Genomic DNA, 27,350 nt, shown 5'->3' with positions numbered 1-27,350 from the left:
TGGTTCAGGTAATTAGTTCCTGTCACTCATGTAGGAGACTTGGGTTGAGTTGCTTGTCCTGCCTTTGATGTTAGCATAGTCACTGGCTGTTGTAGTTGTTTGCAGTGTAAAGCAGTGAATGGGTACCCACTCTTTCTCACTCAGTGTTTGCCCATTTACCACTCAAAGAAAACAGAGGGAAAGGGGGAAAAATTACTGAGAGCTCTGAACAAAAGGGAATAGATTGTGTTTACGTTTGATTAAAAGATTTTTTAACGAGTAATGCATTATGAAAAAGGTAGCTAAGTCTTATTTCTCTTCTAGTTCTTCTTATAGTTCTGGTTCTCGAAAGAGTGGCTTATTACAGTGTATCCGTTAGGACTAAATAGCAGGAAAGCGATTTTAAGGTCCCTGGAGAATACTTCGATAATTTCTGTTGGCAGTTAGGTCTGAAATTTCCTCTCTGTATTTTTTCTCTCAGTAACAGCAGGGAAAATTTTTAAATTTATTATAACGTAAACTCCTTAGAAAAATGTACTGGTTAAGTGTCTCATAAACATGACAGCTCAGGGAAGTTTTAGCCATTTCTTTCTACTTCTGTGATAAACATTACAGGGATTTGATGAATTCCATAGTAAAATAATAGTTTCAGGTGGACAAAGCTCTCTGTCTTTCTCTGTGAAAGATGCTCTCCAACTTTCTTTGTGAATATTTTGATATTGAACAGTGACCTGGTAAACACAGGTTTATTAAAGGGACACGGTCAGGTGACACACATTTGACTTTAAGATTGAGTAAGGTGTGTGTTGGGGTGTAGAAGGTTAACTCATAGTCAGAGTGTGGCGTTTGAGGGCCTGTTCTTCCCCTCATCCCATCAACCTTCTACTAGTGTTTTTAGTGTATGCAATAGGGATAACCCAAGGACTTGGGTTCTTGCCAGCCACACAGTAGAGACACCGTGGAATTCCTGGCTCCTGACTTTGGCCTGGTCGAACCTTTAGGCTTCTGTGAACAAATTTTTCTCTCTCTTTTTCTTTCCCTCTTAGTTGTCCCCCCCCCCCACTCTCCTTCTTTTTCTGTTTCTTTTTCTCTCATGATCTCCCCCGCCCTCCCTCTGTCTCCTGTCATTTTTACCTTCAGAATAATATCAGTAACTTCTTGTTTTACATTGGATAGTTTCAGCTTTTCATCATGTAAAGAATCTGCTATATTTCCAAGCAAGCAGGAAATCAGATGTGAAATAGAATATCTGATACTGGAATCAGACACTCAAATGCAGACCGAGGCATGCCTGGCAGCTGAGGCACACAGCACCAGAGTACTAAGTACTCACTGTTTTTCTCTGTCTTTGACACAGACAGTTTTTTCCGTTAAAGTCTTAGGGATTCCAAATTCTCTGTGTGAAATGATATACCTGAGTCAAATAGGGCTTCTTCCTTTATCACATTCACAGTTGTAACATATTGTCAGTGGCCAATGCATGTCACTGTTGTGCAGGATGGGCTTTAAAATGGCCTGTGTGAGTGTGTGTATGTGTGTGTGTATACTGTGTTTATCAGTTAAAATTAATGTGTTGATAATATGTTGTATATTATCAATTTAGGCATTTATTTAACAGATTAAGACTATTTGTTGAAAATTTGAGGTTATGACAATCACTGCTAATTTTTATAGCTGTACTAACCAGATTGTTTCTACTTAATTCAAAAAATATATTGTAGTCCCTTCCTCCATGCACTGGTTCACTTTCTAAATATCCAGAATGGCTGCTGAGCTGACTGAAGCCAGGAGCCATTGGCTTACTTTGGGACTCCCCTGGGTGCAGGGTCCCAATGATTTGATCCATCTTTCATTGCTTTCCCAGGCAATAAGCAGGGAGCTGTATCAGAAGTGAAATAGTCAGAATATGAACTGGTGCCCATATGGGATGTTGGCACTACAGGCAGAGACTTTAGCTACTACACCACGGCACAGTCTCCAACATTTTCATTTTTATACTTCCACAAACATTTCTAACACTTTTTGAGCATTTCAGTGAATTACAAAAAAAAAAAATTGATTTGTATATACCTTACTTTTCATGCAAGAAAGTGAGCTTTTGGGGTATTGTGTTGGAATGCTGTTTATCACTCTGTCCCTCACAGGGCCTGGAATATAGTAACTGCACAGCCTTGTCCTGGATTGAAGTAGCTGAGATACAGTGGGAAGATTCTTTGGCCATTTTCAGTTCAAACAGTGGTTCTGTAATGCCAAGCTAAACAGAATCATGTCAATAATTCTTAGACATTTTGAAATTAGATTAGAAATCTACAACGTTTTATAGTTTAGTTCCCCGTATAGACTTAATGCATCCTCACCTGGGAAGAGTGGCCAACAAATAGTATTTTCCAGAGTCCTGCTGTAGAGACTGTTCTAGGAAGTACTAGTGTTGTCTCTTTTCTGATTGAGTTGGAATTGAACTCCAGCTTAGCGATGGCGGGGGCCGGGAGTAGGCAAGAAGCGTGTCTCACTCAAGGATCATGCGCTGTTCCTATTGAGCAGTTACTTGTGGCATTTCAAAAGCAAAACATTAATGCCAGGAAGTCTAGAGAACCATGGATAGAGCCTGTGGAAGCTTGGCTGGCAGATGTAAAACCGTGTTAGTATGAGCTTGTTCATTCGTTGACAATGCTTATCTCTATGCCTTCTTGTCCCCACAGGACATAGCTCGCCTCTTGCAAGAAAGAGAGTTACAGGAAGAGAAAAGGCGAAAGAAACACATTCCAGAGTTCTCTGGAGGCAATGATTATGGAGATAGTTTCTATTATGAAGATGGAGGTAAAATGTTACATCATAACTTACTCTATTCTTACACCTAACCATATGAGACACCCATGTAGTGTTGTCCCTGAATGAACCTAGGGACCTGGAAATGTTTTTCTTATCCCAAGATACTTGAACACATTTATATTTGTGGCAAAATTTTGTGAGTGTATTGAATTCATCCTCGTGTCCCCTACTTGGACAGATATCTTCATGATGGTTAAAACTGGATATGGTTTTGTTAGAGTTGGCATGCATCCCTGTAGGTTGTAACCACTTGAAATGCTGTATTACATTCTAAGCACATGAAATGGGGTGTGGAAAATGGTGAGTGAATCTGTTACTTTGCTCAAGGAAATCTGGGTCATCATGTTTTGATCAGTAAGATAGTACTGGTGCACGATTGTGGTTCCTGGGTTGCAAAGCTTCTTTCCATGCTTTCTCATCTTTATAGCCTGCTGGTGACAATACTTTAGTAAATAAATAATGTTGTTCTGAGATTTGATTTTCAAATTTTGCTCCTGATGCTTTCTTTGCCGTTTGATTACCAAGTAGGTTTATTTCTGAGGGAAAGCAGTCTCTGTGGCATTTCAGCTCTCTGATGCCTGCTTGTGTAATAAAGTGAAGATATGGTGGTGGCTACTGGTGGTCCTGTATCTTGAACGTGTGTTGGGAAATGAATATTTGCAAGTGTCACTCAGTTCTTTTTACACATTATATAAGGAAGGATATTTCCTAGTGTTTCACATATGTGTATTTATTAGACTTTAGCTTGGAGATTAAATCAGGGTAAACAGTGAACAAAACCTTCACGACAACTTTAGTGATTTTAAGGTTAGTGATCTTGCAGTGCCTTGTAAACCAGTTGTCACCTGCTTTTGTATAATTCCATTGCATGAGGGAAGCAAACAGGTATATTTATCTTTGATGAATAGGATGAAAAGAATGCATATGTAGGTGAGAGGATCCTTACAGTTCAAGTATCATGTCTGCTCATTTTTTGTTTTCTTTTTGTCCTCAATTTACTGCAAACTGTCGAGCTCAGCTTTACCGTGGCCTATTTATTTAGTAAGTAGGTTAATTTTCTATTCCTGTTTTTACATGTTTGTTTCTCCATAAAATGCTCAGCTCTGGTTTTTGCAGTAGTTTCCCTTACATTGATTGTCCTGATGAAGTTAAATATGCAGTTGAAAGAATTGTTGGCATATTTTGCTTTGCTGAAGGGCAAAAGTTTGGAGTGAATCCCAGCTGAAATATTGGAAATAAGTTTTACATCTTTTTAGATTTGTGTTTGTTTTTGTAAGTAACTGAGCACAGTGAAGTTATTACTTTCGGTCCTCCTCTTTTAATTGAAGCCTTACCTGGATTGGGACGCACACTTGCTTTACTGCAGTACTGAATCCTGGTTGGCATCTCTAGAGCACGAGACTGCTACGGTTTTATTCGCTTTTAGGGCCACCTTAAAGTTATGAAAATATGTTTATTCTTTTATCTGCTTTTGTAAAGCAGTACAGAATGATATATATGTTTGTTTTCAAAGGATTAAGATAAATTACACGTTTTTGTGTATTTCCATTTCTCATCTTAGCTGTGTTGTGATAGGACAGTTATATTTTGTTCCTCACATGGTACTAATTTATATCCCTTTGAGCCCAAACTGAGTTCCCATGGAAGCCATATTATAGCCGAATTTGTGATGGCAAAGTATTTCTCTTGTTCTTCACAGTGATCCTTTCCCAACACATCTGGAATATTCTTTAATTGCACTGCTCTATCTTTTTGCGTAATTCTGTTTTTGCCTTAAATAATAATCACAATTTATTGTTGTAGAAATGTTGGATGGCTTTAGCTTTTATTTTACATAAATGTTAACAAATCGTGCAAAATTATCTCATGGATTTTCTATTTGTTGAAATTATCTAACATTTCTCAAATTTATATCAACTGTGAAATATGTTGTTCTTCATTTGTGAATCCATGTTTTCTTTCAAAGCCATTTTTTTTAGAAGTGTGAACTTTTTTTAAAAAAAATTAGTATTTGAAGTCATATGATTATAATTCATATCCCATTCCTTTCTTAAAACAATTTTAACAAAAATTATCAACCATAGCTTCAGGAAATGTTGTTCCTCATCTGTAGAATGGTATTCTAAAAACATTCCTTCACTTAGACATTTTGGTGAAGGTCTTCTAAACTCTAATGTACTATTGTTTATACGCATAACAGTGTTAATACCTGTGTAACACAGTCTGTTGTGTATCTCAACAAATCCATCCAGTTTTGAAAGATAAACATGGGAACACACACAAAGTATGTGCATTTATGTGTCTGCTTATCTGTAGGTAGACTGAGAAATTTACAAATCTGTTGCCAATGAGGACTTCATTATATTTGCCAAATAACTTATTCTCAAGAGACATAGAAGTCTTGATTCTTAGCTAGAAGGAATATGAATATCAAGAATTCATGCAAAAATCTTTTACTTCTCTTTCTCAAATTTAAAGATAATAAAGCAGGTACATTTGAGAATAGATTTTTTTTTTCCAGGTCAAGTCTGAAAATGCAGTAATAGCTCTATAATACTTGAATATTATTTCTTCTACCTCTATAATACTTGAATAGTGCCATTGCTATTTCAAATGCAGTTCAGCAAATTGTAAATTGCAACAGAGGCTAGATCTTAGCAGTTTTAGTAATTTTCCAATAATTTTCTTCTGTTATTTCTACAATGTAGTTAAAAGCCTCAGAAAATATTTTAAAGTCCATATGCTTTTGGAAAGTGCAGATTAACTGGCTTCCTTTGAGAACATGCTAAAAGAGAACCATGACAAATACAGACATGAGCTGTCTTGATGCTTAGGTTGAACTTGGGAAGTTGTACTTAGAACTTAAAAATTTAGAATTCTTTCTTGCATAAATAATATAACATTATAAGTATTTGTGAAATATGTTTTGGAAATAAGCATTCTTATATGTTCCATTGTAACATCTGTTTTAAAAATCCACTCTCCCCCCCCCCCCCATGGTCCTATTGAGATTAGGAACAGAGTTATCTAAAGATGATCGAGTCACTTACTTCAAGTTCTGCATCCCTACCCATGCTAAACTGCAATAAACGGCAGCCCTTGAAGTGGTGGGGAATGATTCCACATCTGTCAGTGGCAGTGTGAGGACTGGAGGAGCACTAAAATGTCTGCATGAATACTCAGAACTTGCAACTTGCTAACATAGCGTTATTGTCAGTTCTGATATTTGTAAGCTTCTGAAATCAGAACTTTATTTTTCCCTTTTAATACTTCAAAAGTGCTTTTATAAGTAAAATTTAGTGTTCATTTCCTATATTTTCTGTTATTGGCAAATATTGAACTACTCTTGCAATTCTACCTGGTTATAAACAAATTCTTCTTACAGTTTTAAATGGTTTCACTTAATTATTAGTTTTCTTTTACCTGTGTGGCTGTGAAAGTGTGATCATGAGTGTATTAACCCCATTGCTCAATTTGATTTGGAAAAGCAATTTTCTCCATTGTTAAGGTGTACAAAACTTGGGTCCTGATTGTCATGTGTCATAGTTCATGCTCCCATTAAGTTAACCTGCATTTTTATTTTTCACATCCCTCCACCTCCGCTCAGACCAACCAAGGTCAAGGAGGGCTAAGGAAGTGGGATCTGGATATTCAAGGTCTCATAGACTCCCAAGTGATGGAAATACTGCCAAGCAAAGGAAAAAGAAACCTCAGCATCCACTGGAGAACTCGGAAGAGCAGGAAGACCGTCGTTCATCAGACAGATCCCTGTCATCCTCTAGCTGGGGTGAAGGGGGGGACAATCCTCACGTTACCAGCGAGCATCGTGAGAGGACTGGGTCTGGTCAGGAGAGGCCCCGGAGACCTCCGCTCCCCAGGATCAGTGGGGAGGTGTTTCTCACCACTGAGGCTGATGACTGGGAGGCCTACAATGGCCATCGAACTCGGAATTTGGGGAAACGGTCCCGACACCAAGAGAGACTTTCACCGGTGTCCTCACCGAATGCGGGGCTTCACTGCAAGGAACCGGTGTGTGGGAGGGAGCCCGGGCAAGGTGAGCACAGAGGAAGGAGACATGGGCCCAGGTCTCCGCCCTTCTCAGAGAGTGAGGAGCGGCCTCACCACCACGATCCAGGTAACAAAGGACCATCTTAAAATCCTCACATCATATCTGTGGGTGTATGTGATAAGCATCTTCGTTGACCTTTGTATGACTTTGAAGTAAATCTGGGAGCAAAGATATGAATATATATATATATATTAGGAAAGATACACACACATGCACGCACACTCTCTTTCTCTCTCTCCATCCATCCCAGGTCTGAAGGGAGAAGGAAGACAGGTGTACTTTTCTTTGTCTGTGAGTAAGCACTGATTCCTCGGCAGGTTGTGTCAGGCCCAGGTGGCAGTGGAGTTGGACATCCCAAGTGTATTCCCAAGTGTTTGCCAAGAGTATAATTCAAATTTTGATACCAAATCAAAGATCCCAATTTTAGAGTTTTGCTTCAGTGGATCCTAATGATCAATTGATAACTGCCTTAGTAGAATTAGCCTGCCAGCAGGGGTGGAAGAGCTAGGTTGAACCTTGTCATTCTCATCTGTAAAATGAGGGGTTGGGTAGGCAATCTTTTATAACAGTGTTTCTCAAATTATGGGCCTCAGTACATTTTTGTCCAAATCAGCGAGGCCGTTTCCAAAAATTGCAAGTTTCTGAATTTCACATCTATTTTTATCTGTGGACTGATGCCTGGCAATTTTGGCCTTGCTATAGACGTGGAAATGATTTTGATGAAATCAAATATCATTCCCTTAAGTTATTTATTTATTTATTTGTTTATTTGTTTAAGCTTTAAATTTTCTCTAATCTTACAGTTGGTGCTGTAATATATTGGTAAGTTCTTGGTACCTCTAAAGGAATTAGGCAAGTATTAGATATCAACCTAAAATGTCTGGCATTCATGAGGCTTATTGTTAAAGACCATCATTGACACAGTAATGACTGTGAAAAACTACTAATTGAAATTTCTGCTCATGTCCTTGGCACTGCAAGTAAGTTGCAAACACTGCAGCTGCTCACACATCCTGGTAGGCTCTAAGGTGATACCCATTTTCCTTTTTTTATTTTGCTGAAAGGATATTTCTACCACAAATACTCTTATTTAGGCTTTATGCTTGGATCTGAAGGAAGATGGATTTATAAGCTTTCCCTTTCAAATTTATATACCTTGTTAGGTAGTCCTGAAAAGAATGTTGGACAAAGGGTACGGGTGGTATGGGAGGAGTAAGGAAGAGAATATTCTTCCTGGAGTTATGAGGCAGTTGTATTTATTTATTTAAAGTTCAGAAGGACAAATTAGAATTCCAAAGACGGGAGCAGTGTGTGAGAGGAACGGTTATCCTACCTCTATATTCTGATTCTGTGAATATGACCTTATAAATGTGTTCTAAGGATTGGTTAACCTTGATGGTCGCGGTCCAGGGTATTTGCAATAGGTTCAGGAAGAGTGAATGAACACACTGACTCACAGACTTCCCTACTGGTGTTGCAGGCAAATGTCTTGTTCCTTTAATGTTGCCAGCAGAGTGGTTTTTTTGTTTGTTTGTTTTTGTTTTCCAGTATGGCCAGAGAGGTATTAAAATTGCTGCAATCTAAGCTGCTCGATATCCTTTCTCCTTTCTAACACCCTATAGACATGGGATTTTTGCAGTGCTTTAGGAACAGGTTAGAATATTGAAATAAAAGGCTAGGTACTAGCAATTATTCTTGGTGTAAAAAAAAAAACCTAGTTCTGAAAGTTCATAACATAGATGAAACTTGTATTTAACTTAAAGAAGAATGTAGTAAAATAAATAACAGCTGGCACCAACCACATATTCAGTTGAAAAGTAGTGGAAAGCTTGGGAGAAATGAATGAAACTTTTGAAAACAGCTTCTCTATTGGTCTACACATTCAAAACAGTTTATCATTTTCTGCAAGTTGAATTATAAACTCAACATAAAGTGTATACATTTTTGACTGTAAATTTTTAGTGAAATATACTGTGGTATCTTTGTAAATGGCTAAAGGATTTTATTACAAGATACTCTGTCAGTCAACATTTTAACCTTATTTTAAGGCTGCAACAGATTTATCTTCATTGCTGGAACTTAAACAATTTTACTATTTAATAGTTGGAGGTAGACACATGGCTTGTTCAGTTAGTGAATTTCTTGTGTTTTCAAGTCTTGAGAATGATGACCTGAAAAACTCAGGGAGAATGAGATTAAAAAATATTGGGAACTGTTGAAAAGGCGTTTCATTTTATTGATTGCAGATTCTGGGATATTTTGATTAACTGTTTTCTCAAAAATCTCAACTTCTCTATTTTCTGTACTGAAATTTCCTTGTGCTGTGCTGTGCTGTGCTGTGGTTGCTGTGAGTGTGCAGGCCAGTCAGTCCAGAAACCCAGAGACCTTGGCAATGGCTTACCTGCTAATGAGACTTGTAAATTTGAGTTACATGACAGAGATTTAAATAACGCTCCCCTGAATATTTGGGGCACAGAGAGATGTTTTCTCCAATTGTGACTCTTCTAAGTATTGGTCACGTTGCTCTTCTGTTCTTTGACTATGTCATAGTTTTGTCATTCTGTCAGGTCAATGAAGGCTGTTTGTCATTAATAGAATTTAGAAGAAAATATTTACTCAGGATTTTTTGTTTGTTTGTTTTTTCTTAGCTGTTGAATGAAAGCCATAGTAATGGAGAAAGTTGTGGTGTCTCAGAACCTGAGGTTTACCACTTTATCATTTCAGTGCCCAGCAAATTGGAGAAATTAAGTAGGTTCTGCCATCCCTAACAAGACTTTTGCCTGCTTATTGGTGCATTACTTCTATGGATTAGAATATAGTGACTTTCATTAAAAGGAAAAAAAATCCCAAGACACTAAAAATGCCTAACTTATCTTTCTTGCTCCTGAGCCACAAAGGGCATTATTGTACATTAGCAAAACCATGAGTTTAACACATAGGTAATAGCACCTCTAGTGGTTTTGTTGTTGTTGTTGTTTTCCTTCCACTCCTCATAGGCTCTGTAGAAGTTGGCATTCTTCTCATCCTGATTCAGCTGTAGAATTGGGAACATATTTTTTGAAGGTTTAATTGAACTCTAGTAATTGAAATTAGAATTGGTAAGCTGTCAGTCATTGAGACGTTAATCCAAATAGATGTAGGTATTGTCCTAAAAGGTGATTAAGCTCCAGTGTGTTACACTAGAAGTTTAGCTAGGCTACCAAAAGCACTACATGCTTTGAAAGTGACTGTATAACCTGTTCTAAGAGCCAGAACCCAAATAAAGTCCTAGTTTTCAGTAATTTAGTGGCTGAATTGGTCACCAGAGAGCTATCAGTCACAGTTGAAAACATAAAACTTTATGAATGTTTTACACAAAATAAACTCATATTTAATATTTAAAGTCTGATAAAACTCATTACATTCTACCCTGAATCAGTTTTTAGATACCTCTGTGGCTAGTAACACTAACAACGTAATTAATGAATTGACTAATAGTAATATTGAATATGGTAATTTACTGCCTGTTTTGAGTTTACCACAAAGTTCAGTTGGAATTTCTATATGGAAGGATTTTGCAGGATAAAATAAATTTTCTTCATTTTTTTTTACTAGGAACAAAATTCAGCATTGTAAATTATTTTGGATTTAAAAAGCATCTTAAGGTTTTTTTTATGGGTTTACTTATACTAAATTATTGAAGTAAACTTCAAGACCAGTTATTTTCTGAAAGATATGCCTGTACTTATTGTATTGAGATAAAAACCATAGCCAACATTAAAAAAAAAAATCAGCATAAGGCTGAGTAAAAAAAAATGTGAGATATCTATCTATCTGTACCTATGTGTGTGTGTATATGTACATATGAATATATATATATATGAATGTTGTATGCCAGAAAATATACATAGAAGGTTTTCATGCTAATCTAAAATTTCAAAATTATAGTTGGGTTAGGCACAGTAGCCTAACAGCTACAGACCTTGCCTTGCACATGCCCGGGATCCCATATGGGCACTGGTTTTAATCCCAGTGACCCCGCTTCCCATCCAGCTTCCTGCTTGTGGCCTGGGAAAGCAGTAGAGGATGGCCCAAGGCCTTGGGACCCCGCTGGAGGAGGCCCCTGACTCTTGGCCTTGGATCAGCTCAGCTTCAGCTGTTGAGACCACATAGGGAATGAATCAGCAGATGGAAGATTAAGATCTCTATGTCTCTAAGCCTCTCTGTATATCTGACTTGCAAATAAAATATAACCTTTAAAAACAACACAAAACAAACAAAAAGTTATAGTTTTAAAAATACAAAAGAGATGTGTATGGAGAATACCTAAATAAAACAGGTATCACCTAAAGATTCGGGTCAAGCTACTGAATTAGGATTTCTGACTCTCAGGGCATTTGTTATTGTTGTTGTTGTTTACAGTATGTTAAGCACCTCAAAGTATTTGTAATATGTAAGCTTCATTGGCAACCGCTAGTCAGGAAATGTGCAGTCAAGAGCCCATTTCCTCTCTTTAGTAGCCTGTTTACTGAAAGTGACCATTCCACTTGACTTATTTTGTTCAGTGTATTCAAAAGACTCAAAATTTTTGAGTGTAACATCCTCACTCCTGTTAGGTAGCTTCAGTTTAGGAAAGGGCACAAAATAGAAATAGCCATGATTTTGTACCAACCATTATTACTCCTCTTAGCTAAAAGTTGTCATATTGGCTGATTACAATGTTTCAAAGTAAGAAGGCCACTTTGCTTCCCAGTCCACCAGGTTTCTTTCTCTCCACAGGAGAGACTCTGAGGTTGTTGTGTCTTCTGCTGTTTCTCTTATTGTTAGTAGTGACAGCAAACTGACAGTAAACTTTGGGAAAGGTGTAAGGCAACTGAGTTTAACCATAAGAACAGAAACCATGGATGAGTCACCGGCAGGCTATCAAGTGGTGTCATGTAATTCTCAAGGGATGCAATTTCTGTTTCCTGTGAAGTAAGATACGCAGGCTGAAGTAAATGGAAACCTCTCCTCTCAGCCCAGCGGTCTGACTGGATAACCCTCCTCTTTAAATTCTTTTCATTTTCTGTGACTTTTCATTGTCATTTATTATTATTTTGTCAGTGACTTAATGACTTCACTTGCAGTTTCTAGCAGTGTTTCTACTATTGAAGAATCTGTTTAAAAGGAGTTTTAAAAAGCAGCCAGATCTACCTGGGGAACTTTGTTTAAATGCACACATTATCTGAGACACCACTTTCATATAAACGGAGGAAAATACTGTAATTTCTGCACACCCTCATCTTCAATTCCACAGTGGAGTGTCAGAGATGAAAGAAAAGCTTTAAAAAAGATTTTTTCTGTTGCCTTATTACGTTGGGTTTTTCCTAGGAATGAAGCCACGGGTGATGAAAGATGCTCTCTCTACTTCATCACGAGGAAACCACAGGGATCAGGAATGGTATGATGCTGAAATTGCCAGAAAACTACAAGAAGAAGAACTTCTGGTGAGTGTGCTTTAAGGCAAGAGTCTAGGTGAATCAGTAGGCTTTCAATGAATTTGTCCTGAGAATATATAATGAATACTATTGAAATGTCAGTTGAGAAACTGATACATTCTTTGAGTGGTAAAAAAAAAAAAAAAGGTAAGACAATTGGATGAAAGTATAATTGTTTCCCTTTATTTGCAATTTCATCATCTATGGTTTCAGTTTCCTAAGGTCAAATGCAGTCAGAAATATTAAATTGAGAGTTGTAGAAATAATCACAACTTTTACCCCAGCATGTTGATATAATTTAATGTATTATTAGTTATTGTTTGTCTCACTGTGCCGAGCTGGTAAGTTTTATCGCACAGGTATGTATATGTATGGAAAAATTAGGATATGTTGGTCATAATTGTGTTTTCAGGTGTCTGTCGGGGTTCTGGGATCATGTGCCCATGACCAAGGGGCACTGCTTCTGTTCAGTTTCATTTACTGATAGTAGCAACAGAACTTATATCCCTGTCTCTGCATTACAAAGTTCTTGCAGTTCTGTATGAACTTGATATATGTAGTATATGATTAGACAAGTCCCTTTGCGGCATGCTGAAAATATACCAACTGATTATCAACTTCATCGATGTTAATTATAACTGCATTAAAGTACTAGTTTATTTTTTTGTAATATGTTTTCAATGAACAACATGTATCCCCCATACATTTTTGCTTTTTCTTTTTACTATAACACAGGCTACCCAGGTAGATATGAGAGCAGCTCAAGTGGCCCAAGATGAAGTAAGTTTATTTTAGTGATTTTACCAATTGTGGGTTTTGTTGTTGTTTGGGTTTTTATTGGTTGGTTGGTTTTGTTTTGCTTTTTTTTTTTTTAATATCTTATTGATTTTCTGTATTGCACCTCTGTACTTAATTAATGGTGTTGACTGGGTTTTATTTAGGAAATTGCTCGTCTTTTAATGGCTGAGGAAAAGAAAGCTTACAAGAAAGCCAGGGAGCGGGAAAAATCATCTTTAGAAAAAAGAAAGCATGACCCAGAATGGAAGGTAGGGTGTTGTTTTGTTTTGCTTTGTTTTGTTTTGATTTTTAGTTAGAAAGGAAATGATGAGAAATGAAAAGGAATTCCTATTTTCAGGGTAATTTTAAGTTTTATAAATATGTTTAGGATATACATATTCTCTGCATTGTGTTTGTGAGCCTAGGCATTTTAAGATGAAGTGAAGGGTGCTCTTGTAGTGAAGTAGGTTATGCTGCCTCTTGCAATGCCAGCATCTTATGAGCTCCAGTCAGATGTTCTGGGTGTTGTACTTCCAATCCAGCTTCCTGCTAATGTAGCTGGAAAGGCAACAGAAGATAGCGCCAATGTTTAGGTCCCTGCCACTCACGTGGGAGACCTAGATCCTTGCTTCAGCAATTATGAGATTTGAGGATTGTGAATATGTGTAGAAGAAATCTACCTCCATCTTTCCTTTCTCTTCCCATCCACCCCTTACCCTCACCCCACTTCTGCTCTCCTACTTTGCCCATTTGTCTCTGATGCTTTTCCTGCTGCTGATATTCTTCCTGTCAAAGAAATTTTTAAAGACATATTTGATTGCTTATTGCAAAGGTAGAGATAGAGAGAAAAGCAGAGACAGATCCTCCATTCACTAGTTCATTCGCCAAATGACTATAGTGCCCAGAGTTGGGTTTGTCTGAAGCTGCTGTCTAGTAGCTTCTTCCAGGTCTTCCATGGGTATGCAAAAGGCCAAGGAATTGGGGTGGCCTCTGCTGCCTTCTCAGGCTATAAGCAAAGAGCTAGATTGGAAATGGAGTAGCTGGGGCTCAAATCAGCATCTGTATGGGATGCCAGTGTTGCAGGCTTAGGCTTAACTTGCTTATACCACTAGCTCCATTTTTTTTTAAGATTCACTTATTATTTGGAAGGTAAATTTACAGAGAGAAGGATGTACAGAGAGGAAGAGAAAGATCTTTTGTCCATTGGTTCACTCTCCAAGTATCCACAATGACCAGGACTGAACCAATCTGAAGTCAGGAGCCTGGAGCTTCTTCTAGGTCTCCCACATGGATACAAAATCCCAAGGCTTTGGGCCATCGTTGACTCCCAGGTCACAAGCAGGGAGTTGGGTGGGAAATGAGACTGCCAGGATTAGAACTGGTGCCCATAGGGGATCCTGGTCTCTGCAAGGAGAGAACTTTAGTCTCTAGGCTACTGAGCTGGGCCCCCAACTTACTATTAATGTGTGTCCTGGAGGTTGGAATTAATTGCTCAAGAAGTATTTGAGAGGCTGGGGCTGTGGCCTGGCATGGTTGCCTGCCACAAGGCCAGCATCCCATGTAGGTGTTAGTTCCAGTTCTGACTGCTCCACTTCTGATCCAGCTCCAGCCTAACATGCCTGGGAAAGCAGTGAAAGATGGGCTAAGTATTTGCTCTCCTACACACCTATGAAAGACCTGGGGAAAAGCACTGGGCTCTGCCTTTCAGCCTGGCACAACCCCGGCTGTCACATCCCTTTAGGAAGTGTACTACCAGATGGAAGGTTTCTCCCTCTGTGTCTTCCTTTTCTTCTCTGTAACTCTGCCTTTCAAAAAAATAAGTAAGTTTTTAAAAATAACAGTAATTGGAACTTTGAGAGACCTAAATGAAGTTCAGATCTCCTGACTTTAGCCTAGCTCATCCCTGGCTGCTGTGGGAGATGTTGGCATAATAAACATGCTTTCTAAACTTCACCTTTTGTCTTTGTTGTTTGGATGTGCGTTTTGTCTGTTTTTTGTTCATAGCCAAAGTTAGCTAAGTCTGCACATCCAAAGTCAAAAGAGAATGATGAAACTCACCGTTCTAAGCATGACAGACCAGCACGGTAAGATGCTATGTGAGATGGAGATGAGAAAACTTTCCTTTGGGTGACTAAGGCGGTGTCACTCTTTGTTTTGGGAGGGGGGGGCGTCTAAAAATAATGTTTGTTCTTTGTAACTGTGTGGTGGGATCAAGTCTTGCAAAGTTACCCTCCAACTTCATTGCCAGTCTTAAAATGAGTTGAAGATGAAGTCAGCACTGTTCTGCAGAAGCTGGGGTATAAGAAGAGTGCATTTGTTGTTAGGAACCATGGCCCTGTCCACATGCACTCAATTTATACTTTCACTTTGGGAGGGATGAGATTAGCCATGTCCTATTTAAAATCTCTGGTTTAAATGTTTACTGGGCTTTCACAGTCACATAGATCTCAGATGATATTTAAATATGTCCAAACTCATTTCTGTTTGTGTATAAATGTCCCAGGTAAATTCTTGAGTCACTGGAGGTCACCTAAATCCCACTGGATCAAACTCTTGAGGCTGGGGAATGTAGTTTTCATCATGTCTCAGTCAGTCTCTAGCTCCAGAGGAAGTGCTGTATTTTCTCCTTGACTTGTCAATATTGACATCTCTGGGGAGGCAACCAAACCCCCACCCTGCTACTCTCCTTCTTTGCTTTTGAATATCTTTCAAAATAAAATGTAATTGGATTTCAGTGAGGAAATAGGTATATAAAGACAAAAGTACAATCAAATAAATATTTTGAAAGTTGATTTAAGACTTATAGTTTTGTTCTGCTAATACTTACTGGTTTGTAAAACGTAACTATGTATATAAATATATATACTGTTATTTCCACTCATTGCTCCAAATGGAAGCTGCTAGAATTGTTTCCTTCAAGTGAAAATATGTAGTTTTCTTAAAAAGCAGTTCTCTAGTTTTAATTTCATGTGCTTTCAGGATACAAATGCCTTCTAAAGATTATGAAGAGTTTGTGTGATTTAGAGGGCAATATTAGTAGAGTCCCTCTAATTGGATTAAATCTGTTGCTCCTGAGGCTTTTGATTGCACACATGCCCAGTGTTCTTGTGAGGCAGATTTGAGAGTTCTACAGTTGAATATATAACCATAGTGTCCATGTGAAATAAGCAGCTGATCTGTTCTGAGTAAAATAAATATGTCTGGATTGTTATTTGTTTGTTTATGTCAGATGGAGTCAACTTTAAAGTGTTATTTTACAGTCTTCAGAGCTGTTGGCCTCTTAACAAAATTGTTTAAAATTTGTTAGCAGATATGATAGGACCATATGGAATGTTTCTTTTTGAAGTTGTACCAAAGTTGAAAAGTTTCTGAAATATAGTAGTTACTCTAAAAATATTTGAAGCATAGAAATAGTAAATAATGATCTATATTAAAGAGGGCTGTTAAAAGAGTCAGTGTTTGGTGCAGATGTTCACTGCTGCTTGGGATGTGTGCATCCCATGCCAGAGTGCCTGGGTTCAAGTTCAGCTTTCTGCTCTAATGGCCACCTTGGGAAGCAGCGGATCACCTCTCTTAGTTGGGTCCCTGCCATCTGCATGGGAGGCTCCCCATGCAGGGACCCAGCCACAGACATTGACCTGGGCCTTGAGAAGGTGAAACAGCAGATTGGGAATCTTTGTCTGCTTCTCTGCCTGGCTTTCAAATAATTTTTTTTTTATTAAATTGATTTTATTTTTTTGATGATGATTACGTGGTTGACTAGGGTGGGAAGGATTGAGGGTTAGGGAAAAGTGGGTGAAATTATTGTTTCCTAATTCTTCGTTTCTTTTTGTCTCTGGGGGAGGGGAGAGGTAATGGGGGGAGTCACACCCAGACTCCCAAATGTCCCAGTACCCAGCAATGGGGAACCGCCACCCATTATCAACTCAGGTCCTGCTATATTGCATGTTCTGAGGGTTCTGACTGAGTGGTTTGGGTAGTTCTGAAATCCTGTCAAATTCTCCGATTCAGGGGTGAGGCAACCCTCCCACTGTGCATTGGCTGGCATAGTTGACCTCAAGTCTCCTTTCACCCAGACTTTTGCTGTCATTATTTACTGGGGGTAGTTGTCCAGTTTGCTCTGTTCGCCTTCTTCTGCAGTGGTACTAAATGGGCTGCCATATTTTCCATGTGCATCAGGGTCTGCATCCACTGTACTCATTTTTTACTGGCAGGCCGGACCAAAGGCCAGGACCAGGAAATGGGAGCCTTGCCACATCCCCTGCTCCCAGGGCTCATGGACCCAGTACCTACCTCACATGTCGGACTCAGGACCCAGGCCAGGAGACCAAATAAATAAATAAATTTTAAAAATTGATTGCTATTAATTAATGACAAACAATTCAGAGCTAATAAAATTAGAATTCTTTTACCTATGTGGCAAGGTTATTTTTAATGCCATTTAAAGAATAGAAATATAGCAGAGAAAATATAATCAGAATTTTATAAAACATGTTTTTACTTAAGAATCAGAACCCATATAACTTGGATATTTGGGTATCTTGTACAATTCGTGTCAGAATGTGTACTTTCTGGTTAGAATCCATGGTTTCCTTTTTTACATTTATTTATGTTAGAAAAGTTTACTTACCTGTTCAGAAGTAGTCTGGAAGGCAGGGATCTTCCTAGGTCAAGACAGTAGTAGGAGAGGAGAAAGGTGTTTGCATGTAGAACTGGTAAGATTTAGGTGAAGGATGCAATGCCTTTTTCCATTCCAAGAGTTCCTTTCTCTTTAAAGAAGTAGAAAACCACTTAGCAATCTAAATTCTGGTTTGTTTTTCACTGGACGAAGTTCAAAACCAAGCTCCCAGCTGTTGTAACTGCAGGATTTTTGATGATAACACTGCTTGTTATTTAAATTTTTTTGTATTAGAGTGACTTAAATATTTTATGAATTGTATTAGTTCTTCATACATTATGAACATGAATAGCTTTTTAGCTCAAGTTACTCATTTAATCAAATTTTCCTGAGAGTGCTAATTACTCAGAACTGAGGTGAATTGCCTGTTTTATAATCACATGAAGTTTATAATCTAAGCAATTATGAAAATATTTGTTCACGATTGTGCTAAGTATTGTGAATGACAAACACACAGTTCTACAAACACAATGACACACCACCTGTCTTGAGTGTCAAGGATGATTTATTGAAGAAGTGTCTTTTGAAGTGAGTTGTAATGGGTATTCCTAACACAATGAAAATTATTTATTAATGAAAACAGTTAAACTCTTGTTAGTTGGTCATTCTGGCTGTGCATAGAAATGCTTTCCTCCTTGTAACAAAATAATTGGACTCTGAAAGCAATAAATTAGGATTTTTTTTTCCTTATTGAACCAAAAATGATTCACAGCACAGGGTAACTGCGTGCCTCATATGCATGGGTTTAAAAACAGTTTCACACCAAAGTAAATTTACCTATTCTATTTTCCACAAACTGGTTAGAGTTCTCTCATTTAAAACAAACTGATGCAAATGTGCATTTTAAAAAAAAAGTCTTTTTCCAAATGATGTTTGGAATTATAAAACAAAGTTACATATAAAGTCATACATATGAAAACCTAAGACACACATCCTGTACCTGCTCTTTCATGCAAAAGCTGCTACTGTTCATAAATAAAGGGGGGCGGGGGGGGGACGACACATTGTAGCACAGTAGAATAGTTAGAGCACTAGTCCAGTGGTCCAGTTCAGTTTGAACTCCATCCGTCTTCTATTAGGAATACCAATTTAGGTAGATATTTTATCTAATTTAACTCTGAAATGTGTGTTATCCTACACTATGCAGATTCAACCCGAACATGAACTTAAATAATCCAAGTAGAACCAGTAGCACAGCCTTCAAAAATACATAGACTTTTATACATATTTCATGCTGACTTCTTCCAAATGCTGAATACTTAGAGGAGAGACATAAAGTGCTTGGGTACAAGGTGAGGAATTTGAAAATGTCTGCCTTTTTATGTGATAGGGCCATTAGATTGAAAAGAATATGAATTTCCTAATCTCAAAATGCCTATGATAGGCCTGACCTGGGATCCCATTTGCGTGCCGATTCTTATCCCGGCTGCTCCACTTCTTATCCAGCTCCCCACTTGAGACCTGGGAAAGCAGTCAAAGATGGCCCAAAGCCTGCACCCACCTTGGAGACCTGGAAGGCATTCCTGGCTCCTGGCTTCGGATCAGCTCAGCTTCTGCCATTGTGGCCACCCAGGGAGTTTCTCTCTCTCTCTCTGTCCCTCCTTCTCCTTCTGTATATCTGCAAATGTCTATGGCTTGCAGATGTTCTGGATACGGTTTCATGTGTGGCAAATCTGCATCTGATAGGGATCCATGCTGTAATACGAAATTTGAGTGCATCTTCAGGGAACAAAAACTGGAAGTTTAGTGTTTCATCAGTGTGCAGCGTTCGGGGGAAAAAAAACTGTGTTAAATAAGGTAAAAATTCGAAGTAGTAACAATTTCCTAATCCTTAAAAAAATTGTTTATGATATAACAGTTGCAAATGTAATGGATGGAAAGATGCAAGTTTGTTACCATCTACTTTGCCTCCTGGTGGATGAAGAAACTCTTCATGAGATCTTATGGTTATCAAAATCCCTTGCATCCCACTGTTTCTTGCACCCTCTCTTCTCCCTTAGTTTTCTTGTTATATTTTCTTTATGCTTTATTGCAACACTAACTGAAACAAAATGAATTTCTTTGCAAGAACAACAGTCACATCCTATGTGTCTTTGTACTGCAAGTACAGTCCTTCACATGTCTTGGTTGTCGAGAGAATACATTTATTTGTATTTAATTGCATGCATCAAACAAAGAAGCAACAGCAAAGTAATAAAGGCTAAAAAAATTATTGAAGATCATATAAGTGCCTTCTCTAGGAACTAAAGGAGAATTCATTCGAAAGCAATTTGATTATTTTATCTCTGTGTCTAATGTTTTGTGGTATAGCCTGATGAGAAGTGCTATACTGTAATCAAGATCTATTTTTTTAAATGGTGGCTTCCCTTCAGGCCGCCACCAGTGACCACAGCGGAAGGCGAGGATGCGGACTATACTCATCTCACGAAGCAGCATAGTTCCAGCCGTCATGTCTCCAAGTCCGAGTCCTCTCACAAAGGTAGGAGGAGTTGACGTGGTTGAGTTTAAAATCACATTGGTTTCGTTGTTTGCTTTGTTCACTTGTATACCATGTAGTGGAAAACTAAATGCTGTTTCCAGATTACTAGACAGCAAAAAATAATAATAATAATAATAATAATAAATAAATAAATCCTTCCAGTAGATAGTTACAATTTATGACACAGACAAAAAGACCAAAATAGAAATCTAAAATTGAATGCAAGGTTTTCTATAACATCCATCAGACTCTTAGAAATGGAATTCTTTTACTTGCAAGTGATGGAATGTCTTTTCTGCACAGAATGTTTATTCCTAATCTGGACATATGATATGCTCTGCTGTCTAAAACATTTTTGAGTGCTGATATGATGTTCAGAAAGTTTCTGATCTGGAAGAAGTACTAATTTCAGATTTAGGGGTACACAGTCAAGTTTATTCACATAGTCTAAAATCGAAGACGTGTCGGAGGCCTGGAACAATTCTGATTCTAGACGTTTTGGAGAAGGGATGTTCAATCTGTGCTTGGCTGTTCACTGTCTTCCCAAAACACTGTTAATACATACACACAACTTTTATGGGAAAGAATGCTACAAAGAAAATGAAAAAAAAAAAAAAGAATAAGTATGTGTGTCTAAATTTGCCAAACCTTAAAATGAAGGATTGTAGGATATATTTGCTGTTCTGAGGATATGTATTCACTTGTATGTAATTTATGAGAATAGTAAAATAAAATAAGGTAATTTATTAATTTCCATATCCAGATGGAGACAGTCTAGACGGGCAGTAGCACAGTTCTCAGAATCAGATATATGAAAAAAAAAACTACAGATTGCAGTAGACGGTACAGATACTAGCCCTTATTGATGAAGCTTTTATGTTTTTGAATCAATTTTTGAAGATTTCCTAGGTGATGTTTTTATTATCTTTGCATTTCTAATGACAGTTAAAGCTGTCTCTTATTACTGCCTTTCAAAACTGCCATTCTTGGGACCAGGGCTGTGCTGTATCAGCTAATGCTCTGCCCATAGTGCCAGCATTTCATGTGAATGCCAGGACCCCATGAGTACCAGTTTGAGTCCCCACTGCTCCATTTCTGATCCAGCTCCCTGCACATGACATGGGAAGGCAATCTCTCCCTCCTTCTCTCTGTAACTTCACCTTTCCAATGTAAATGAAATAAATAAACAATTACCGTTAAGAATAGTTAGAATGGGGGCCCAGCAGTGTGGCATAGCGGCTAAAGTCCTCGCCTTGAACGCGCCGGGATACCATATGGGCGCCGGTTTTAATCCAGGCAGCACCACTTCCCATCCAGCTCCCTGCTTGTGGCCTGGGAAAGCAGTTGAGGACGGCCCAAAGCCTTGGGAGCCTTGACAGCCTTGCACCCGTGTGGGAGACCTGGAAGAAGTTCCTGGATCCTGGATTCGGATCGGCACAGCACCGGCTGTTGCCGTCATTTGGGAGTGAATCATTGGATGGAAGATCTATCTGTCTATCTCTACTTCTCTCTGTATATCTGACTCTGTAATAAAAATAAATAAATTTTAAAAAAAAGAATACTTAGAATGTATTCTTGCGAAGTGTCAGATATTTACTTTTTTTAAATCCCTTATTGCCACATTCATCCAGTGTTGATAATAAAACAAGTAGCGCTTTTAAAATAGGTCACTGGACATTACAAATATCTTTATTGAAACAGCACACATCACAATTTGTATCAATTTGTGGCATTTTCATTATCCCTGATTTCAGTGGAATAGCTTATGTTTTTCTTTGTCTAACTATGCTTATGTCACTTTGAAATGTGCCTTGCTGTCTTATATACATTCGATTCATTGTTAGAATAGTGTATTAATTCTGTGTGTGAATATTTCTATAAGCAAGAAGAAAGGAATAATTTGAAATGCGAAATTTGTTTTTACTTGAACAGGGACAAAAATTAAATTTCATTTTTTCCCTTAATTGTGTTTTTTTTTTCTGTTCTTTCCAGGTTTCCATTACAAGCAATAGAAACCTATGATTCTTCCTTGAAAATGGACTCACCATAGCAGAAATTACCAGATGATACCGATTGCATTCCACATTATTTTCCCCTCATTATTTGCATCTCTGGGATTTATTCTCAGTTTTGTTTTTTTGTTTTTTGTTTTTTTTTTTTTTTGGTATGACCATATATATTTTTACTTTATTTCAAATATTTTGGTTACTCCTGATCACGTGGGCAGTGTAAGAAAATGTAGCTGCTGACCAATATCAGCCTCCGCACTGTAATCCTACCTGGAATCTCATGTCCAAGAGTTCTGTGAGAATTCCCTTTTGGAATTATGGAATTATGGAATTTTGGTCTCTCAGGACTAGATTTTGTGTAGCAGTTAGAATTATGTGGGGAAGAACGGACAACGTGAAGTGTGTCTGGATGCAATGTAGAATAAAAGAATGTAAGAAGTACTTTTTTGGTGCATTAGTTTTGCAGGACAGAGCTTGGGCCTTTTGCACTGTAGGAAGAAATCACAGTCATAAGGAATTTAAAAGGGAAATCCCCACAGGATTTTAAACTTGCTGTTCTATATACATAGGACTGTAGGGGTCATCGTAAGAAATTGGTAATTGGCAAGAGACTCTGTTGTTCCTTCGGTGGCAAGGCTTTCTGAAGCTGTTGGGAAGTGGCCCTGGCATCAATTTTTATGACAAAAAGCTTGATTTTCTGAAATGTTAGTTTAGTTCCATGCAAATTCATTTGAAAATGAGTCTTCTGTCTTCTTCACTTGTCTTAAGTTACTTATAGAGCTAAAGAAGGTAGGAGAAAGTTGTGGAAGGGTTCTCTGTATTGATTAGAAGTTTTATTCTTGCTTACACACACAGAAATGTTCGTTGACAACAGGTCAATGTTGTCCTCTGTTCATATCAGCTAGAATAATGCAACATGAAGCTTGGTAAACTAGTTCTTTCTACAATACTTTACTCATTTGTTAATGAACATTGTATGTCTTTGTGTAAGACATTTAAAGCTCTCCTTCAGGAAATCAAGTCTGCCTGTGAGCTGACCTCGTGCAATGCAAGGAAACGCACACGTGCATGCCGTAGCATCTCACTATCTGAAGCTGACGTTTGTGAAATTTCTGTATTGAGTTTTGGAAACTGCCTTCTCTTTGCCTGATCTTTAATGTCACACAGTATTCAGGGAGCTATTTAAGGAAGTTTCTTGGAGTCGATTTGGAACTGTCATGTTAAGAAAGGTGTTGATTTTATGAAGATTTTACAGAAGAGGAAGTTGAATAAAAGGCTTAGTCTTGGAGTTAAGCTTTGGGCAGACGAACATCTTTTGCCGAAAGGGATATTGCCATCTTGGAGAACTGGAGGAAAAGAAAAATAATGGAACTTTGAGTGCACGTGATGAAATTGATGTATGAAAATGTGAATTTATTCATTTAGATAAGAAACTGGGGACAATATGGATCATGACCTTAAATCAGATTCTAGGTGGTGATTTCAGTAGTCAACAGTTAGCCCTGGTAGACTTATATTCGTGCTGTATTTTTCTTTATCTGCCCTGTGATTTCTGTTCATATTTTTAAAAATTTTTATGGTAACTTTAAAGGAAAAAAAACAGTATTTTTATTTGAAAATTAGGCAAATGAACAATATCATTTGCCATATTTTTATTTTCTAAATGTTTATTTTTCTATCTCATATAACAATCAGTTTTATTTCAAAATTTCTACTTTTTTGCCTCTCATGTACTTAGTTCACTCCTATTTATTATGGTAGCAAAATGTTATTTCAGAAATATATCAGGCCACTTAACCAGACTGTTCGTGTCTCTGAGTGAGTGACCAGGGCTGGTCATTCCCTCGTGCTATCCAGTTCAACATGAGTATTGAAAAATGTGTTACTTTTTTTAGGTTTTTAAAAACTAAAAGTTAAAAGTTTTATTTTATTTTTTGTAAAGCAGAAAATTTTTAGAGAATATCAGAGTAATTATTTCCCTGTGAATAAGGAGGAAATCGAATTATTCTTTCTCATCCAAATAATTATCTTTGAGACTATAGAAGCGACTAATAACTGTATTTTAATGACTTGCCAGACACTCTTTTCTGTTCTCTGTTTTGTACTTTGTCATTTTAAGATAAATATATAAACAACTACTTTGTTCTGCTACTGAAACACATACCATTTAATTTGAGTGTCCAAGGTCTATTATGCTTTAATGTTGTGATCTAAACAAATACTCTGGCCTTGGAAGATCTTGGTTCCTGTCTCTGCTCCCTGGAGACCAGGCCTCACTAATAGCAGTATTGCTGACTGAGCACAGTATGTTATAGATGCTTATCATATGGCTACTTGTAGGTTTGTCTTCTCTCCCCCCCCCCCTAACTTTTTGTGAAGTATTGCCTGGAAATGAGATAATAGGGTCAGACTAAATGCCCTAACCTAACCAACAAAATTCTTGACTGATGTTCAAACTACTGTTAGACATAATTATTTTCATTATTTTGTAGGGGACTGGACATATTCCTCACATGCTTTAAAATAGGATTGAGGATTTTAGAAAGTGACTCTGCATACAATTGATAATTGTTTCTCAAGAGATATCACAACAACCAGTAACGAACTAATGAACTGCAGAAAGAACCATGTGGGTTTGATCATAGAGAAAATCAGAATTAGATGGGAAGATCTGGACAGATAACCCCAGAGGAAAATTTCAACATGACAATGGACCCTGGATCCATGTTGGATACTGTGTTCTACTGAACTCACTCTAGAAAATTCTAAACCTGACATTTCTCTTGCTCATGCTATCACCTGAAACTGACCTGAATATGAATAAATTTGTTACTGACACTTGTCCATCCCTTTTTCTCAAAGTCACAATCTTTAAAAGTGATGAGTTTTTAACTGACAATATTTTAAAAATACGGTTAAAACTCTAAACTCGTGCCAAGTTACAAATTACTGGTTAAAATATGGTGCATTCAGTTTTTCACACAGGTGGTTAACCTTTTGTAGCCTTGATTTTTAATGTGTGTTGCTATTATATAAAAGCCATCTTGGCAGATGGACACCTAGACGATTCATTATTCAGTGCTGATTTTGTTGAAAGAGAACTTGCAGTGATTGAGTAAAATCTTTAGCACAATAAAGCTGTGAGAACCCTGTGGGAACAGCTTTCTGAAGGATTAAGAACTGAGTACAACTTTCCGTTAAAGGCTTTATCTCCCTTTATTTTTGGAAGACAGTATTTATACAGGGATCATTCACATTGAAAGGAAATGTTTTTCAGGTCAATTTCAATGTATATAGTGTGCCATACTCTCATAACATGGGCTTTCTCTAAACAGTCATAATTGTAGCTAATTGTTCATCAAAAGTGAAAATCTTTTAAGTATATATTTTGCCCATTTCTGTTCATATCAGCCCAGTGACTATATGAAATGATCCCATTTCCTCATGTCGGAGGATGCCTTTGCATCTTAATGCTGTGCCTGTCTTAATGTCCATGGAGAACTCTTTCTCTTCTTAGCCCATAATAGACAATATGGGCCACAAGACGCAAACTTGAATACTCCTATGAATACTGCAAGGGACACAATGCCATCGTTGTTCTTGGTGGAAGACTCTATTTTATCCATGATGGTATGCAATACTATTAAAGGGAGTAGTCAGGCTGCTGTGACACCTGGCATTTAACCACTGCAATTAGAAATGCTGAAATTACTTGTCTGGTAAACTGGGAAATTGTCATTGGCAGACTCGGGTTTCTCAAGTTTCTGCCGCAGCCTGCACTGTGTGCTAGCTGTCTGCAGGGGGCAGCGTTGCCTTACATTGGACTGCAGCTGAGGTCAGCGTAGGGCCTGTATGGTGAATGGCAGCTCTCCACTGAGATGCAGTATTCATGGAGGATTGATTCCCAGGCATCCTTGTCATCTAGGGCTTTGGAATTCCTCTTCCCTGAGCCATGACTGATGAGTAACAATGGTGGAAGCATCAATTCAAGTTGTTTTTCAGCTTCTGAATAAGCAGTTAACATGACCGAACAGACATAGGAAGAAACAAACAATTCCCTGGCTATAAATCTCCTTTAGGCCAGGTAATCACTTTCTGAATAATTCAGAGTTGACTGTCCTCCCCCTCTGTGGTGACTGCTCATTCCAAAGGCTCCATTGTGCAGTGAAGACATTCACACTGTGTAGAAATTTCTCTAATACCCTTGCATTATTGAAATGCTTACCACTAACAACAGAAAGGAGAAACCAAACACAGCAGAGAAATGAGACATTTGCTGCTGTGAGGAGTGCCTCTAGCACTTTTAACAGGAAATTAACTGGGAAAGCATGTGCTATGATAGGGAACACACCAGAGGGGTTTTAAAAGTTTCTGTTTGATGCCACTAAGTAACTTAATCCTGTGACTAATGGTGTTGATTTGTTGAAAAATCTGACTGTAAAATCCTGTTTCCCTTACGTGTATACAAACACTGCTTACTGATGTGTTCTCAATGGGTGTAATATGCGTTTGTATATTCTCTGCAAAGTAGAAAATGTTTTTTCTCGAGTTTTCATTACATAGGAAACCAGCAAAATACTGTGCTTGTTCTTAGCATTTCAGATGAGAGCAGAATCAATCGCCTAACTCACTGCCCCATGGTTCTGTGCTGAGGTTCCTATAGAAAGAACAGAGGGATGAAAAGACTGGGTTGGAGTAACATTTCTTTCACAAAAGAACAAAATTAGGAATAATGAAAAGTAGACAGTTGAGAGAATAAACAAGTTAGATCATATACTTAAGGTATCTTTTTATAGCAGTGGATTTCAGGCCATAATTGCTTGGAGACAGTTTCTAGTTATTAAATTTGATGAGAAAATGTTCGATGTCAGAGGTTTTGTACTTGTGATTGGATCAGTCCCTAAAGTCCTTGTAGGCTGCAGCATCAGCTTTTGTTATAAACTTGCAAGTCTAATGCCCTTCCTCAGAAACAGCTGTTTTCGACCTTTGTCCTGTGACCCTGCGTTCATCTTGTGAAATATGTTAACTAATGAGTAAGTACAGTGGGGAGAAATATAAAAATGATGTTGCAAAT

At 37.9% G+C, this 27,350-nt stretch overlaps 1 protein-coding gene across 2 annotated transcripts in view; it reads left to right on the top strand.

Annotated features, from left to right (window-relative positions):
- CCDC50 (coiled-coil domain containing 50) overlaps positions 1-22,716 on the top strand; it is a 61,417-nt gene extending 38,701 nt beyond the window's left edge. The window contains exons 5-12 of one of the 2 annotated variants that reach the window (XM_041003012.1): positions 2,679-2,796; positions 6,416-6,943; positions 12,227-12,342; positions 13,069-13,113; positions 13,275-13,379; positions 15,115-15,194; positions 20,161-20,267; positions 22,260-22,716. In XM_041003012.1, coding sequence (XP_040858946.1) covers positions 2,679-2,796; positions 6,416-6,943; positions 12,227-12,342; positions 13,069-13,113; positions 13,275-13,379; positions 15,115-15,194; positions 20,161-20,267; positions 22,260-22,279 — 1,119 coding nt within the window. In that variant the 3' untranslated portion in view covers positions 22,280-22,716. The remainder of the gene's footprint in view (positions 1-2,678; positions 2,797-6,415; positions 6,944-12,226; positions 12,343-13,068; positions 13,114-13,274; positions 13,380-15,114; positions 15,195-20,160; positions 20,268-22,259) is intronic. The other variant, XM_041003013.1, reaches the window with a different exon arrangement.
- The last annotated feature ends 4,634 nt before the right edge of the window (positions 22,717-27,350 follow it).

The sequence above is a fragment of the Ochotona curzoniae genome, unplaced genomic scaffold, assembly GCF_017591425.1.
Source record: "Ochotona curzoniae isolate NIBS_2020 unplaced genomic scaffold, NIBS_Ocur_1.0 scaffold_2587, whole genome shotgun sequence".
NCBI lineage: Eukaryota > Metazoa > Chordata > Mammalia > Lagomorpha > Ochotonidae > Ochotona > Ochotona curzoniae.
Note: the sequence above shows the minus strand (reverse complement) of the source record. Positions and strands in the feature narration are given on the sequence as shown.